This window comes from Odocoileus virginianus, chromosome 2 (assembly GCF_023699985.2).
Source record: "Odocoileus virginianus isolate 20LAN1187 ecotype Illinois chromosome 2, Ovbor_1.2, whole genome shotgun sequence".
NCBI lineage: Eukaryota > Metazoa > Chordata > Mammalia > Artiodactyla > Cervidae > Odocoileus > Odocoileus virginianus.
The window spans coordinates 11,025,689-11,044,101 of NC_069675.1; the positions used below are offsets into that span (position 1 = coordinate 11,025,689).

Genomic DNA, 18,413 nt, shown 5'->3' on the forward strand with positions numbered 1-18,413 from the left:
GCAAGGAGGTGGATGATCTGAATGGCATCAGTGAGGTGAACTGAAGTATTATGAAGACCTGTCTCAAGACAGCAGACATCGCTGGAGGAAGGCCATGTGGATTACTGCCCCTGCCAGAGCTTTCAGCATCTGCAGGTAAAGAGCCTTGAGGTCATTTCTGACCCTCAGCCAGAGAAGCCATCTTTAAGGGCAAGCCCAGCAGGAACAGCACGCACCTGCCCATCCCCTCATTGGCTTGGTCACCAGAGGGCTCCGGCCAGCCAATCCAATTTGGCCTGATGGAGACCAAGTTTGCCATCATGGTCTGGCTCAACATTCCATTTTACAAAACGGGGTTGCCCCCACTGATTTGATTCCTCAGGTCTTAAAATGAAAATCAGAAAAAAGAACAGGTGCTTAGGCTTAAAACTGTGTGGCCCTAACATCAAACAAGTAGCTGAACACATCCCCACAACTCTGAGTCAGCTATTATCATTATCATACAGGTAGAACAACTAGAAAAAATTTACTTGAAGACCATCAAGTTAGAAGGGATGCCAAACTCCAATGTGTGGACCTGCCACCACCTCATTCTACTTTTGAGTTCATCAAACTCCAAGTGGTTGAAACTCAGATTCAGGGAGCAGAAGCTTCCCATTAATTAGTTAACTGCAAGCCAACTCTCAGGACTAGCATAAATAAGGCAGTTAGAATGCTGATTTTATCTGTGCCGGCCATTTTCAACTTTCACTGGTGAGAAGAAAGCAGAAGGGACCCCCGAGGACCATTAGTGGCTGAACTCAGACCAGCTGGCTCCTTCAGTCACCTCCTCAATGGATGCCCTTCTAAGAAGTCACAAGAGTTTAGAAACATTCCTTTAAGAGTCCTTAACCTCAAGATCTTATATAAGAGAGATTAAGGGACTGAGCCAAAAGAATACGGAAGTAAAAGAGGTAGACAAGATAATGTAATGCATTTAACAGAAACCCAGAGAAACCCTAGGAGCAGTGCTGGGCAAGGCCAGGGCTAAGTAAGATGACATCAGAAAAAAAAAGGAAAAAGGAAGGAAGCAACTCCATATCTTCCAGCTGCTTCTAAGACTGAGAAAGCAACTAAAGCAAAACTTCCAGACAGGAGCCACTCAAGTGGAGCGCCTCCCCTGGCCGAGTTCTCTTTTCTACCTGCTGGGTGAGTACATGTAAAGCTACAATTCTGAGACATTTGAGTAAAATTCCTGCACCCAAATAATGTGCAAATGGATTCTAAGTCTTTGAAGTTTTATTAAATAACCTCCAGTGAGAACAGAGTGGGCCAAATACTACCCCTTTCTTGTAATATCTGACCAAGACAGAGTAAGCACAGCCTGCCGGCCACTCGTGTGAGGGCTGGGGAACCTCTCAGTGAAGGCGGCCACGACCTCGGCCCCGGCCAGCAGCTGGGGAAGCATCCACTGTCGAGCGAGGGTTCTTGATGGTTTCATCTACAGACACGATAAGGCACGCAGCCTCGGAGGCCGCAGTCAGGGCATTGATCCGCACCATTGCTGGCTCCCACACAAAGGCCTCAAAATTGTCAGCAATGTCTTCATTGTTGATGTCCACCCCGTACCACATGCCCCCCTGAAAAAGTAGAAAAAGAGGGAAAATGATATGAACTGCTCTCAAATTTCTTCCTGCACATCCTCTCAATGACTTAGATTGTGAGGCATCCTCAGGCTCTCTTGAACCCACTGGCATCTCCCTAAGGAAAATGGCATTCCAACAGGAGCCTGGAAGCCTCTTCCCATCCCTGCCCTCCACCACCCCTCCAGACCTGAGAAGTGCTGACCAGGGCATCTCCCAGGCAAGCTGCTGGGTTTTAGAAAGGCCCTATTCTCACCCTCAGGTCATCTGAGGACTGTATGTCAAACCATGCGTTTCAAGAGGATGACTTTCAGCCCCCATTTTATAGATAAGAAAACTGACACAGAGGAGAAAGTGACTTGCTTAAGGTTCTAACAAGTCAGAAGCAAGGTCACTCACTGGGTGCTGCTGCCACCATACTGAGCATTTAGCAAACATCTCTAAATGAGTACCTGCTGAACAGCAGAGGAACAAATTAAATTCTCAAGAGATGCATGCTCTACATGGAGGCAGGACAGCCATGGCTGGACTCCTGTCAGCAGGGCCCTGAAGTGCTGGAGGAACACACGAAGAACCCACTACACACGGTAGGTAGTGCATGCCTCCAGGGAGGAGGCTACCGTGTCTCTTCGTTCCCTCAGTGCACCAAAAGGAGTGATCAGACTCTTGCAAGAGGCACTGAAGACACCCTGGAACAACTACTCCTGACACCATGTCTTTCCTTTTGCCCTCAGAGGAGGCAGGCAGTTGGTGCTGGGTTTGGTTTCAGCACCATCCGCTGGGCTGACCACACAGAGCCTGAGGAAGCACAGCACATGCTAAGAATCCAGCCCCATCCACCCAGTCCCTGGACTCAAAGGAAAGGAACAACCCACCTGGGCGTGCCGAGCCCGTAGCTTGTTGAGGATGTTTGTGGCATCAAAGCCAGCATTGTCACAGAGCTGGCGTGGGATAATTTCCAAGGCCTTGGCATAGGCCCCAATCAGTAGCTGCTGCTTTCCTGGAATGGTTCTTGAGTAATCTCGTAGGTACTTGGAGAGCTCCATCTCAATGGCACCACCACCGGCCACCACTGAATCATTCTGCAAAGACCAGACTCACCTCTAAATTCAAGGAGCCCTCTGTCTAAGCTCCAGCCATGGCCAAATTGGGCCACTCAGTCAACAGGCCCTCTAGCCTAGAAACAGGGTTGGATCCTTGTTCCCGCCCCCAGTCCAAGCCCCAGGAAGCCTGGACATGGACCACGTCTAGCACATCCCAACTTCAATCTGGTGAACCATGTGGTTTCTGACCATCTTCAAGGTCACCTACACCTTGAGGGCACTGGCATAATCCCTGTGATGGCTGACTCCATCAGCTCCACGGTTGCTCACAAGAACAAGTCTTAGCTCTTATGGTAGCATGACTTATTTTGAGACTGAGGATGTTTATGATCCATGAGACAATCAGGGCCCACATGCCCCACATGGAAGGACAGGATATACAGGAAAGGGATCACCACACAAACCCAGGGTCGCATCAGCTCAAGAGGCAGAGTGGGCTGTGCAGGCTGGAAGCCCCCAGTCCAGTACCTTGATGGCCCTCCTGACAATCATGATGGCGTCGTGCAGGGACCGCTCTGTCTCCTCCATAAACTGCTCTGCACCACCACGGAGGATGATAGTACATGTCTTGGCCTTGGGGCAGCCAGTGAAGAAATTGTACCTATACGCAGGATCAAATTGTATTTGTGAACTCCTTTCTGCTGCCAACCCACAGTGTTCGGACCTCACCAAGTCCTCCCAACACTCAACAGATGCTCTTCTGTCCCTCACTGAAGTTCTCCAAGCCCACCCTTAAAGGCGTGTTCTTGGGAAGGTCTAGGGCTGTGCCACAGGGGCATAAAAGACTGTGGAGGCAGACTGCAGACCCGATTTGACCTTCTTCCTGGAACACTTTATATAAGCACTGATATATGAGCACTGATACACCCCAAGAGATTAAGACCTCAGAAGAGAGTAGCACATGTTACTGTAGCCCGCCAGGCTCCTCTGTCCATGGACTTCTCCACGTAAGAATACTGGAGTGGGCTGCCATTTCCTCCTCCAGGGCATCCTCCCCACCCAAGGACCGAACTCGCTTTTCTTCATTTCCTGCAATGGCAGGTAGGCTCTTTACCTCTAGCGCCACCTGGGAGACCTGTTATATATATACACCACAAACCAAAGATGGCAGAAGGCCATCTGGCAAGTATCGTGAGCTAAGCGAACAGGGAACCCAGGCCCACCACTCACCTCTCGCCTCCAATCTGAGTTTCTTCAAAGACCTGGCAGTGGCCCAGAACATCTGATGACAGCGCATTCACACTGGTCTGGATGGAGCCTCCACAAGCCTGAGGAATGCAAGACAAGATCATCTAGCAGTGACAGATCACATGAGGTGGGAAGCAAGCATCCTGCTACCTAGTTTTAAAGCCAATTCCCATGTTAGACTGCCACGATGCCCCAGATACACTGGATGACCCACTCTCACCCTTGACCTCAAGGCTCCCTCTGGAAGAGGAGAAAACAAAACAGAATGAAGAAACATGAAGGGCAAACAAGCCCAGTTAAAAAGAGATGCTTTACCCAATACACTCTTCCCTAAACTAGGGTGCTTTGAGCCCAGTGACTGAAGTCATGATCAGTGCTTTAAAATTTAAAGCACCTTGGCAAGACACTTAAGAAGAAAGGGAGGATGGACTTCCCTAGCAGTCCAGTGGTTAAGACTCCAGGCTTCCAGTGCAGGGGTGCAGGTTCCATCCCTGGTCGGGGAACTAAGATTCCACAGGTGCAAGGTGCGGCAAAAAAAGAGAGGAAACCTGGCCTGCAGCATCAAGACTAGAGCTTAGCCAGCTAGTCATAGCACTACTGCTAGGTTCCCTCACAAATCCGCTTTCCTGACTTATTTGGTTAGATTAACTCTTATATAGCAAGTATGCACACACTGAAACTGAAGTGTTCACGGCAAAAAGAGTTAAGAAGACAAGTCCAGATTCATATACCACTCCAGTACACTAGGGGTAAGTGAAAACCCCTCTGGGGCCAGAAAGACCTAAAAGCAGCCTGTGACAGTGTGGTTACCATCATTGTCCTCTTCAGGTCCTCCTCTGGCACGCGACCAGCACAGAACATGTCCCTGTCAGCAAAGTACTGGGTGGCCACATCCCCGATGGGGAGTTTGGACAAGACGACTTTGGCTCCGGAATGATGGATCTTCTCTAACTTGTCGTAAAGAATGTTCCACTCAGCATCAACAATTGCCTGATAATCCTGAAGAGACCCAGAAAATATTGATTTATTAGGGAATTAACAGAGGGTAAACAGAAGAGACTCCCCTCCATTCAAATAAACAAGGACCCTATCAGGTAACTTAGGAACCATCTAAAACTTTCAAACACAAAAGCAGAAAGTAATCTGAGCACTGGGAGCTACTCCAGAGCTGCTATTTGCTAAGGTGTGAGGCAGTTTGGCCAGCTAAGTTCTAGCTCCTCTGAGGCACTGCACCAACAGAGTTCCCAATGACAAGACCTTTCCTTCAAAGGCCATTCTGTGTTGGGGATGCATTTTCCAATAGTTGCTTACAGCTGGGTGACAAAGCTACCTCCAGAGAGACAGACTTGGTGATACCAGTGTTGGGAGCAGAATGGTCCCAGCAGCATGGGACACAGTCTAGAAGGGCAGAGCTCACATCTGCCCAAATAAGAGGAATCAAAATACAGAGCTCATTTTATAGCTGAAAGGCTCCTGCAAGCCCCTTCCCCAGGGCCAAAGGATAGTATTTCAGCAGGTTTGCCCTATCCAAACCTCCTCAGGGCCAGGTCAGAGAGGGCAGAGTGAGAAGAGCAGGCCCAGTATTTACACACCAACACTCAGGGGTGCAGGAGGAGAAAGGAGCCCGTAAGGTGCCTGAGAGACAGAGATACCCAAGATGACCACGAAGGCCCATGGCTTTGGCCCAGAATGCTGCCTGTTTTCATGCCGCTGCCAGCTGGGAGGACCTACCTCAACTGTGTGGACTCTGATTTCCGCGTTATCTTTCTCAGCTTTCAGTTCGAGCTCAACATTTAAAAGGGCAATCATTGGATTATGGTACTTTTTGGGTTGCATTTCAAACCCAGCATAAGAGAAAGTCTTCTTGAATGCGACACCAGCAACAAGCTGGGATTCCTGTTTAAAAAAATCAGACAGTTCAACAGTTCAGTACTGATATGAAATAAAATCAAGTTAGTGGTGTGCTGGACTAATGCATGTCCATTTCTGTGAACGTGAAAGAGTTAATTATGGTTTTAATTCCACTACTGTGACAAAGTTTTTCCATCATCCTAAATGCTAGGAAAAATATGAATACATATTTTGGTTGTCCCTTCAGGATAAGGAAAACCACTTAGCTTGCAGAGACTAAGCATGGGAAAGGCCTGTCTGGGCTCTCCTTTAAGACTGACCTCCAAAGCACATGTGCCAAGGGATGCACTGTCGGAGGTTCCAACTCTTCACCTCCCAGTCTTCGCTGCACACACGTACACATATCCCTCCTACCTGTACTGCACGTGAGCGCACACATACCTGTGTGCTGTAGCCTAGATGCTTCTCCTCTTTAGGAGATGAAAACAAGAGGTCATAACAGTCAGAAATTTCCTGCAGTTCTCAAGTGATCATTGTGGCTTCTCCCATCTCGATCCCTCAAAAAAATACTACACCACTCATTCCAAAATAGAGCTTGCTGTGTGGTAGATTTAACATAAGGGCATAATAGAAAGCACATGGCACTTGGGAGTGACTTTAACACTATGAGAAGGCAGGCTCAATCTAAGATCTCTTATTAAATGACCTAGTCATTTCCTCCCACTCCATAAAGAAGGGTATATTCAGGAAGTGAAGTCAGAAAGAAAAAGACAAATAGCATATGATACAATTTACATGTAGAATCTAAAATACAACACAAATGAACCTATCTGTGAAACAGAAACACTTACAAAGTGAACAGACTTGCGGCTGCCATGAGAGTGGGGGGCTGGAGGAGAAATGGGTGAGGAGTCTGGGGCACCATGCAAACTATCACACAGAACGAGTGAACCAGGTCCTACTACACAGCACAGGCAGCTGTGTTCACTACCCAGTGATAAATCATAATTGCAAGGAGGATGAAAAAGAATTAGGTATGCATGACAATCACTTTGCTGAACAGGAGAAATTAACACAACATTGTAAATCAACTATATGTCGACAAAATAACAATTTTAAAAACTGTATTCTGTTTGATGATCTATGTGTTTTCTGATAGTACTAATCTACAATTTTAGTCTATAATACATAGTACTGTAGCCTATCAGGGAACAGATTCCTACATCATTCAAAACCATAGCCTCCTAAAGGGGGTGATGCCTGAGCTGAATCAAGATGGATGCACTGAAATCAGTCAAACAGAAAACGAAAGAGATGTTCCCAACAGGCAGAGGCAGTATGGTGCAATCAGGGGATGAAAAGCCATTAGTGGAATACAATGGTGGAATACAAAATAAGAGGGTAGGGGAGAAAAAAGAGAAGGCAGGGACAAGTTTAGGAGAATCTTAAAGGCTCCGCTAAGGCCTGACTCTTATCTTACGGGCAGTGTAGATCCCCAAGCGGCTTTATACACAGAGTGTATATTGAGGAACCTCACCCTGCAGCAAAAAATAGAATGAATTTAGGGGATGCAAGATTGGAGGAAGGGTGCATTACCAGGACAAAGGACTAGTAAAAGAGACAGACTGAACGTATGTGTAGCTTGGAGCCCCTGGCTTTCTCACCAGTTAAAATTACAGTTCTGATCCCTAGTTTAGTGAATGCCAATTTAATCTCAAGGGTTTCTGGAACAGAAGATGGAACACTGAGATCAAAGCAGTGTGTAAAGACAATGTCAGCAAGCCATGTCATAGAGAATGGGCTGAAACACGATCATTTGGGGGCCGGAGGCATGGGAATGGCTCAGATGACTTTCAGATTCTTTACAGCTTTATTACATAAAGGGAATCTCATCCCACTCATGTGCCATGACAGGAAGAAGAGGAGGGAGATGAACAGAATGAAAATGCAATTGTGTTGTGCAAATACAGTAGACACTAGTCACTATTTTAATTTAAATAAGTGAAAAAAATATGTTGTTAAATAAACAAAAGCCAGTTGCAGGACACTATGTATTACTAGCGAGCATTCGTTTCAGAAAACAATATTTATATTTATACTTATAGACACACAGTCTGGAAGTACACACACACAGTTAATAGTGGTTTCTGGGGCAGGAGTGGTGTAGGAGACATTTCTTTTCTCCTTTAGGACTTTCTATAGTTTGACTCCTGTATTATCTGTTCAAGATAAATGAATAAAAGAAGGGAGAGCATGCCTGTACCACTTGGAGAAGAATGGACTGAAAAGTACTTATATTTATTGAGCGGGTTTTAGACAATTTATCAGAGCTAGCCCTGTCCCCTCCGACATTAACACTGAGATTCTGAAAATCAGCCAGTTCATCCTTCCATTCTGCTGACAAGTAATACAAGTCTGTGACGGTTACAAAATGCACCTACAGGAGACAGCTTATAGCCACAGTATGAGGAACACAGCTTCAATCATACTTGCTTCCAGCCCAAGTGCATTCTCTCTATTCCTCTAATACGTGCTGTCCTCCTACACCAAGCTGACTAAAGGGTCAATGTGAAAGCAAGAGCCTCCTATGGAGGCCTCAGCAGGCTTACCTCTAGGGCTCCACCTTGCACCTTCTTGATTCCAATCATTTTAAGCTGCAGCAAATCATCAAGCATCATCACTGCATCCACCACCATCTTAGCGAAGAAGGCTTTCTGCTGGGAGATCAGCTTGGAGCTCAGAGCAGTCATGGCACATTTCTCAAGCAGCTTCCTCTGCTCCCTGGGACACAAGAGTGGGACTTGCATCAGGCCTTGAAAGCCCCTCTTATTGGACTGTACTGCAATGTGGAGATGGTTTCTACCCTAGCCTCTAAATTCAGCCCTCAACACTTGGTCTTCTGAATCTTTAGGGCAGATTACCAGTGACAGATGGTGATCGCAGTCATAGACCTCATGAGTGACAGCTTTTAAACTACAGTCTACAGCCTCTGTTGTACTACACGGATTGGGGCACAGCAAGGGGTTTAGCAAGAGCCAAACAGGCCCACTCCATGCAAGGTATTCCAGCACACTTCTGCATCCAATCTGGCCATGGGAAGTCAAGGTTCTGACAAAGTTCACTGCAAACTTACACTTTATCTTCCTTCTTCACAGTCACTGCAATCTCTTTGATCTTGTTAACTGCCTGCCAAGAACAGAAACTGGGTGAGTCTCTCACGTTAAAAACAAGCTGGAAAAGTGGATCCCAATCTCTCTTGCTAGTCCCTAATCTGTTTACTCCCAAATCTTAAGTATTTTGACTCAACAGCTGAAATAACATTTCTGAGTCTTATAGCTGCCCAGAAAAATATAAATCTCTAGTTTAGAAAAAGGCCCAAAATTAGAAATGTACAGCAGGCATACAACAGCACCAGTGATAGAGAGAAGGCATAGAATAGCACTCGTGACTTTTAGTACTTTATATATGAACTATGTTATGTAATATATGATACACATTTGTATGTTAAAACATTGTATCTTTTTCAAAAGATATCCTTTCATACTTACCTTTGACATATAATTTCATTTTAATGTCACCACCCCGAAACAGAGACAGTAAAGAAAGGGGAAGAGGAACTGACTTACCCCAAGTTAAAGAATGAAAGTCAAAGGTCAATAAAAGCAATGTCTCAAGATGTGCTATGAAATACTTGATAAAAACAAAACAGCTTTCACTTACTGAGAGCCTGTGATTTGTCTACATCATAGTCTGTCAGGAAACTTGAAGCTTAAAGAGACTAAGTAATACACCTAGTCAATAGCTCCTGAATGGTAGAACTGAGATTTCTATGGAGTAGAATTCAGAAAATATTCAAGGAATATTCAAGACCCTCTACAACCCAATATAGACTGTACCCTAAGAGAAACAAAAAGGTGCACAAACGGCCCAGGTTCACCAGCACTCCCATACCAGCTGTGTGGCGGTGCGGAAAGCTCGGATGATGATCTGCGGGTGCAAACCTTCCTCCACGTAGGGTTTCACCTGTTTCAGAAATTCTGCAGCCAGCAGGGTCACTGAGGTGGTGCCATCACCGACCTGGAACATGATGATAGGAAACTCATATCCACTCATGTTCAGGAATAAAACTCCCAAACTCCATTTTCTAGGCAATCTATCCAGTTAAACTGGGGTGTTCTGGGTATTCATCCCATCAAATGGTCCTGGGCCACAAAACTAATTCCCCAGCCAGGCCCATTCTCCAAAGAGGGTTGATCTGGACAAATTTCCCCAGAATATGAAATCATATACACAAATTAACCAAGAATTTATTTACTATGGACAAGGTACTATGATCAGTAACACAGTATATACATGCTTATAATATTATAATGTTAATATGTCACAAATAACAAATAATGGTAGCAAAAGGTATGAGATAAATGGGAACAAATTCTACAGGAGTTCACAAAACAAACCTCTAAGGATCAAAGTCTTTTGTATTTTAAACACTATTTGGAATAAGCAGACTATGAGCCTGTTTTTCTTAATGGCAATTTTCTATAATGGAATCTAAACTTTATTTTTAATAAAGGAGAAAAAGAATAAGAGCTTTTTTTCCCCTCTGCTTCCCCTTTTCTTTGAGAAAAGAGTTTTTTTAGAAAACTGGTTAACCTCTGATATAGATGAAATTCACTTTTAACTCATTTATGTTTCTCTGGAATGTAAGAGATTTTAAGGAGAAAAAAAGTTACTGTGGCAAAGGGTTTAAGCTGTCAAATTCCTAGACAGAAAGGTTTGTTGAAAATTGCCACACTGTTTTCCAGGTTACAGGGTCCTAATAGACCTTTTAATAGAACTTTGGGAGTTATCTGTAACACTCTGAAATGCAAGCTTGTCTCTCTCAATAATTATTATCAAGACTCCAGTGTTAGAAATTATTTTTAAAAAGGCAAAGACAAGTTAATGTCACTGACAGGAACATAAAACGGCAAATTTTATGCTATGTGTGTTTTACTACTATAATTTTTTTTTTTTTTTAAGAAAAAAGTGAACAAGAAACAATCTCCAACTCCATCTTATACGGCAACCAACAGATGAGAGGTTAAATTATTTACTGAGCAACTCATATGAATGACAGCACACAGGCCTGGTCCTGAGATCTGAGCCACACACAGTAGAACAGAAGGAATTCCATCTACATAGTTTTACAAACCTGTATTTGTGAAATTATGGTTTTAGATATAAAATCAAAATGCTTAAAGAAAGAAGAGCAAAGGAACAAATAGGCATATGTTTCAATCTCCACTGAAACACATGGACTTGATTTTCCTACCTCAGCATCTTGGGATTTTGCAATGTCCACTAAAGTCTTCGCTGCAGGATGGACAACATCAAGGAGTTTCAGAATTGTGGCCCCATCATTAGAAATTGTTGCTTTGCCTTTAAAGGGACAAACACAAAGTAAAAATGTAAAGATCTTTTCTTAAATTCTGACTTCGAGCTGGACTTGGAACCCATATACACTTTATTGGGACAGGACAGAGGGTCTCGTGGTAGGAATGAACTGATCTTCTTATAGATTTAGCTCTGGGCAAAAAGGGCCACCTAAAATCACATATTTCCAAAAACCATGAACTCTTTATTTTCCTTGAATAGTATACCTCTACTGGATGTAGAAAACATTAAAAAAAATAAGAATGAATAATCATTTAGATATTCTTAACAGTTGATACCCTCGTATTTCACTTGTAAATACACTAAAACAAAATGCGGAATTTGTCTCAGCAACATGATACAATAGGAGTGACCACAGGCAACTTAGGAAGGTTCTATTTCATGTTTCTAGGCCAAATCTCTCTATAAGGCAAGATTCCTGAACCTGGCTTCTCCTATATATTCCCAAAAGGCTCAGCATTCAGGACAATGTAGGAAAAGAAGCAGCTTCATAGTAAGCAATCCTTTAGAGATCTTAAAAGCAGAGGAATTTCTGTTGCCAATCTCTGCTGGCCCCAAACACTTTAGAGGACCCTCCTCTTCTGCACACTGGTCTGAGAAACTCTGCACTTACCTCGGCCATCCACAATGAGCTTGTCCATACCACGGGGGCCCAGGGTAGTTCTGACAGCCTCAGCAATCACCTGGCAGGCACTGATGTTACTTACAAGCTGGGGGATGCCTTGGGAGCTATCAGTCCCCTCTTTCAACAGGATAACTGGTGTGGGCTAGAGAAGAAAGAGCAATTCACTTAAAAAAAAAACAAAACAAAACTGGAGGCCCCTTTAAACCACATTCCCCCAGTGTCCATCCACTACATCTATTCCTTTAACAGCCTTACCCCCAGAAATGGCATACTCTGCAGGTGTACCAGAAAATGGTTTGAGAAGCACTGATTTAGTCAAAAAGAACAAATCAAATAATGTATTCTTCAGTGCCCAGTTGAAAAAGCATAGCCCTTTCAACTTCTGACCCTATTTCCTGGGTTGAGGAATCAGGCCACGGCACAGGAGGAAGCAGGCCATACTCAGCGCTCACCCTCCAGAAAACATCCAATTAACTGCATGAGAGCTTGATCGCAGAGAAGTGGAAGGGGCACTGATGCAAAAAGAGATGCCAAGAGCTTCAGATGTCCCAGAGACGCCAAGGCAGGCAGCTTTACCAATGATGCTAGCTGGAGCGCAGGGAAATGGCCAGGCAGATAAACACACGGTACGTCTGTCCCACAAAGTGACAACTCTCATTGTACCACAGTCTTTCCATCTCTCCTGCTGCTTCCATGAAGCTTTCTTGTGACTAATCTCCAACCAGATACCCTAAACAAGTTCTTCTCTATTTTGCATTGGTCTCCACAACAGTCACTGTTCTCTTATGACTGATTTTATGTATGTAAAACAGATAAGTGTAAACACTGTTTCAAAACTTTTATGTTAGTTACCTGTGTGCAATTAGCCTATGTTGTTATTTAGTCCCAAAGTTGGGTCTGACCCTCTGCAACCTTATGCTTTGAAATTTATTTCTTACTGTGGATTGCAATATAAAGTTTGACAGTCACTGCCCATGTCCACCCCTGGGGATATTTCAGGTGTTCGAGCAGGGTAGACACAGAAAAGCATTAGGCTGTCTCAGTCCAACAAAAAGAGCCAGGAATTCACAAACTAGAAAGTCAAACAACTCATGAGGCTGACTCCACATTAACTGAACAATTTCTTTAAAAATTTGACTTCTTTGGCCACTGTAGCTAGAGGGTAGTGAGTAAGCAAAAGACTGGAATGAAGTTGAAGAAGCAGACAGGAATCAAATCACTACTCATTTGCAGACTATGGTAAGGAGTTTATAGATTTTATTCCTACAAAGACGGGAAGCCCTGGAAAAGCTTTTAGCAGAGTAATGACATAGTCCAATTTACACTGGGGAAAAAAAACAAAAGATGCACAACAAACTCGAATAAGTAAGAAAGTGGTAGTAAAGAAAGTTTTGAAACATGGATATTTTGTTTTGTTTCGACTTTTCCTAACAAACATATCATACATTACTTAGTGGCTTCTCTGTACTCTCAGAATTCCTTCGGGTCCCTTGCAAGGAAAAATGGGTCCCCCAAAGGGACCCCCTTCTCCCAGTCCTGCTAAATCATTCCTCAGGGCAGCCTCAAGTTATCTCTGGTCTAACCCTGCCCCAACAGAGATTTACACTATCAATCAAAAATCAACTTGAGTCTTAATCCCTTCCTAGTTCATTCAACAGTCTTTCACCCCCACCAATCTAACTTATCCAATGTTTTTATAAACTTTTTCTCACTTCTAACTCCAAATTATACCCCACCTATAAGAGCCACACTGCCACATTCTACCAAAACCACTGTCTTACCACTAGGCCAGCAATTCCTCAGAGCTGCCATTCTTCTCAACAGGAGTTAACGTGGGCTCTGGCAACAGGGGATCCCATAACTCTCTCTGCTCTTTCTCAAGCATAATGTTTATATTACCATCCATCTTAAAGTACAAGCTTCAAAAAGGTAAGGACTACACTAATTTCAAAGTGTAGAGTGCCTAGATTTGGCCACATATAAAGCAATATACAGAAGCTTTTGGTGCTGAAAATTCCAATTACATTATCAGTTGAACCTTGAACAGCATGGTTTGAACTGTGTGAGTCCACTTATGCCTGAATTTTTTTCAGCAGTAAATACTATAATACTACACCGTCTGAGGTTGGTTGAATCCTCAGATACAGAGAAATCCAGTTATGGAGGGCTGACTATATCATATGCAAACTTTTGACTTAGCAGAGTGTGGTCCCCTAACTCCCGGAGTTATTCAGGGCCAAATACACTTGAAAGTGCTTTATACACATCATGAAGTAAGGTGGCAATCTGTTCTTATTTTCGGAAAAGCATCAGCAGCATGGTGACACTAAATTCACTGAGACTTCCTAAGTACAAGCAAGAAGGGCTTGGAAGCAGCTGACCACGCTGTCCCAAGTTCCTGTGCTTTATGGGCCCTACAGAAACGGCAGGCTGGGCACGGAGATCCCATGGGGAGGGAAAGGTGGCAGGGCTGGACTGAGCCAGGCTAGGTCAACCAGGATGGTGCCTCTTCTGTCAGTTCTCCGAGGGCAAGCCCAGCTCGTGTCCTTAAGTTACTTTCCAAACGCATTTTCACTCAAGTGAAGAAACAACAGCAGAATCCAACAATCTGCCAAGGGTATCTATCATGAAAGGCTTGCTAATTTCAGCTTAATGGTCTTCATTCTACTTAAAAACTTTTAATAAGCATTATTTAGCTTGATGCTCTATGAAACAACAGGTATTCATACGCTAAGGCATGCAGTGCTGAACACAAAAGCAAGAATGTATCAATACCTTCTGTGTGGTTGTACCAAAGTCATAGGACTGAGCTTTTTGAGGAACCCTCTTACCTCTTTTTCAATCACAGAAGACAAAAGCTGAGGTGGTGGTCTGGGGCATCTTGGTGAAGGGTTTTATCACCAGTCAGAAGAATTTTAGGGGCCGGAAATACAATATCACACCCAAAGTCACACATCTATTAAGCTATCAAACACAGGCATTCAGGGTGGCTCCAGAGCCCTTCCTTTCAAGTGTTCTACTATGCTGCCACTGCATGAGGCGAAGATGACTTCAGGGGATAGGTAACACTGAAGCCAGACTGAAAAAGGCAGTACTGGGTGCATGAAAGGCAGAAAGGGTATCCAGATTAACACCAGGTTCCTACTCTCTCAGGTACAAGCAGGATTCTCAGGGCATCTGGTAGCATGAACATCTGATAGCTGTCAGTTTGACATATGACTAGGTGAGGCAGAAGCTGAGGAAGCAGGAAAAGAACAGAGAACTGAGTTGGACGGAGAAAAATGAACAAGTGAACTGCCAAGTGCCCAGGGAGCACAGGTCAGGGTTTCACCTCAAACACTTAAAAGCTGGCCCTATTCAACATCAGCTCAGGGGACACCACCGTGGTCGTTTGGGACCCATGGAAGGTACCTGTAGCTCCGAGTTGGAGAAAGGGATGCCACAGAAGGTAAGAGGGGAGAAGGGCTACAGACAGCCTCCAGGATTCACCTGCTTCTCTAAGGAAAAGGAGACAGAGAATTAGGTGGCCAACTAGAAAAGCCATCTAATGTCACATCTAGAAGAGAAGATAGGGTCAGAGGCTGGGTCTTCTCACCTCTGATGCATCATCCCCAGTGCCCTGCCCATTCTCCTGGTTGAGAGTTGCACCTCAGAAGCTGTACTAGGGGCCTAGTACATTCAGTAGGTACTAAAAGTTCAAACTACCACCCAGTAGTGCTCATTTCACATGCTAGCAAGGTAATAATACTCAAAATCCTTCAAGCTAGGCTTCAACAGTACATGAACCAAGAATTTCCAAACGTACAAGTTGGATTTTGAAAAGGCAGAGGAACCAGAGATCAAATTGCCAACATCTGCTGGATCACAGAACAAGCAAGGGAATTCCAGAAAAAACATCTATTTCTGATCCATTGACTATGCTAATGCCTTTGACTGTGTGGATCACAACAAACTGTGGAAAAATGTTAAAGAGATGAGTATACTAGACCACCTTAACTGCCTCCTGAGAAACCTGTATGAGGTCAAGAAGCAACAGTTAAGAATCAGACATGGAACAACTGACTAATTCAAACTGGGAAAGGAGTATGTCACAGCTGTATACTGTCACCTTGCTTATTTAACTTATATGCAGAGTACATCATGCAAAATGCCTGGCTGAAGCTCAAGTTGGAATCATGATTATTGGGAGAAATAGCAATAATCTCAGATATGCAGATGACACCACCCTAATGGCAGAAAGCAACTAAAAAGGCTCTTGATGAAAGTGCAAGAGGGACAGTGAAAAAGCTGGCTTAAAACTTAACATTCAAAAAACGAAGATCATGGCATCCAGTCCCATCACTTAATGGCAAATAGATGGGGAAAAAATGGAAACAGTGACAGATTTTATTCTCTTGGGCTCCAAAATCACTGCGGATGGTGGCTGCAGCCATGAAATTAAAAGACCCTTGTTCCTTCGAAGAAAAGCTATGACAAATCTAGACAGCATATTAAAAAGCACAGACATTACTTTGCCGACAAAGGTCTGTATAGTCAAAGCTATGGTTTCTCCAGTAGTCATGTACAGATCTGAGAGCTGGACCATAAAGGCGGCAGAGTGCTGGAGAATTGGTGTTTTCGAACTGTGGTGCTGGTGAAGACTCTTCAGTGTCCCTTGGACTGCAAAGAGATCAAACCACTCAATCCTAAAGGAAATGAGCCCTGAATATTCATTGGAAGGACTGATGCTGGAGCTGAAGCTCCAATATTTTGGCCACCTGATGCAATGAACTGCCTCATTGGATAAGACTGTGATGCTGGGAAAGATTGAGGGCAGGAGAAGGGGACGACAGAGGATGAGATGGTTGGATGGCATCATCGACTCGGTGGACATGAGTTTGAGCAAGTCCGGGAGTTGGTGATGGACAGGGAAGCCTGGCGTGCTGCAGTCCATGGGGTCGCAAAGAGTCAGACAGGACTGAACGACTGAACAACAAAATGCGTTTACTTAATGAATGAAGGGATGACGAGCGGAGTACGAGCAGAAGGATCTGTCTTCAATTACTCAGCAGCAAGGGGGCAGGGAGCCGGGCAATGAGAGATCAGAGCTGAGACCTTGGGCTCCGTCCCCATGCTGCCTCTGCCGGTTCTAGGAAGCACCCTCCTTCACACCCGCATTTTTCAAGACAGCCAAAGCTTCCAAGTCTGGCCCTGGACCACGTACGCACGCTCAACCCGCAGTCATTTGCCCCAAGTCATGATTATGGGGGGCTCCGAAAACCGTGTGACCGACGCAGGTTCGAGGCCCCGAAGCACCCTGGGATTTGTAGTCCCCAGCCGGCCCGACCGGAGCCTCCTCTTGAGCCCCACAAAACCGTCGCTGAGAGCAGCTGCTCCGGGCCGGGCCCAACAAGCGGTAGCGGGCCGGGGTCCCTCACAGACAGAGGGTCGGGGCGAGAACCGATTCAATAAGCAGGAGAGGGTTCCACAAGACTGGCCTAGGCCAGGCAGCACCAGCTACCGACCAGATGGCAGCGGATGGGGCCGGATGACCGAGATGCGACTCACCATCATCTTGTAAGCGTATCCAGTATCCGGCTACTCCTCTCCTCCGCGCCCGGGACGCCCAGCAACCCCACAATGCTCCGCGCCAGAGAAACCCCCAGAAGCTTCACAAAGCCGTTGGACCGGGAGAGGAAGGGGTGGGCCACTTCCGCCACTCTATGGTTCGCTACCACAGAGTCGGCGTGGCTAGAAGGGTCAGAGGCTGGGCCTCGGCAAGAGCTAAGAGAATCGTTGGTAAGGGAAGGTTCGCCGGTTTTCCATGGTGCCATTATTTTTGAGCATGCAGAATCCTTGCTTGGCCGCGTCAGCCACTAACTCTAATTCCATTCCCCCTATCTCCCAAGACCAAGGGATGCAATAAACGCATATATTTATTGACTGCTTACTGAGAGGCTTTAACTAAGCATTTGACGTGAGTGAGCTCGTTGTTAAAACACTATCGTTTTGGTAGTACCACGATCACGCCCACTTTACAGATGAGGGAACTGAGGCTGAGAGGTTAGGTATCCAAAATCACACGTGGGCACCTGGCCCGAATGCTCGTTTTCTGGTTTGGCAATGTCAGAGCTTCCTCGAGGGTCGGGTACATCAGGCCACATCCCCAGAGCCTACTGACTACCAGCGCACAAACGCCAGTGGAACTAGGCAGAGGATGAGCAGAGCAGGGGTCGCCCGACACCACCTGGGCGTTAGGGGAATGCCTTCCCAAGGAGAGGATGGGAAAAAGGAAGACACAGCTAGAAGATAAATCGTTGCCTTGTGATGCGGCCGCGGTGAGGATTCGGCCGAGAACGCACGAGCTGACTAGCCAAGACTTTTCGGGGCTGAGGCGAGTCCTGCGGGTCTTCCATTCTCAGTTCCCGCGGCCTCCCCGGCCCGCCCTCTGCCAGAGAGGTCCTGCAGAGTCTAACCCAAAATGAGAAATGCTGGGGCGGGGGCCGACAGTTAAGAGTTTAGACCAATCAGCCCTCGGCCTCACTTCTCTCGACCAATAGGAAGTGGGCTACGGCGTAGGGGCGGAAAATGTGGCTACATAAGCAGGCCTCAGAGCCAATAAGTGCTAGG

General features: G+C 45.4%; 1 protein-coding gene across 2 annotated transcripts; it reads right to left on the reverse strand.

Annotated features, from left to right (window-relative positions):
- Positions 1 to 1,224: 1,224 nt before the first annotated feature.
- On the reverse strand, positions 1,225 to 18,241 carry CCT7 (chaperonin containing TCP1 subunit 7). Of its 2 annotated transcripts, none has more exons than XM_070476266.1 (12): positions 18,105 to 18,241; positions 11,793 to 11,946; positions 11,058 to 11,164; positions 9,695 to 9,820; positions 8,877 to 8,929; positions 8,353 to 8,524; positions 5,624 to 5,788; positions 4,703 to 4,891; positions 3,875 to 3,972; positions 3,173 to 3,305; positions 2,477 to 2,683; positions 1,225 to 1,598 (listed from the first exon to the last, which is right to left on the reverse strand). In XM_070476266.1, exons 2-12 carry the CDS (start codon positions 11,818 to 11,820, stop codon positions 1,377 to 1,379), a joined length of 1,500 nt encoding a protein of 499 aa, XP_070332367.1. In that variant the 5' UTR covers positions 11,821 to 11,946; positions 18,105 to 18,241; the 3' UTR covers positions 1,225 to 1,376. The 2 variants fall into 2 exon arrangements, with proteins under 2 accessions (XP_070332367.1, XP_020739020.1); XM_020883361.2 differs by lacking the exon at positions 18,105 to 18,241 and adding an exon at positions 17,352 to 17,491.
- Positions 18,242 to 18,413: the final 172 nt, after the last annotated feature.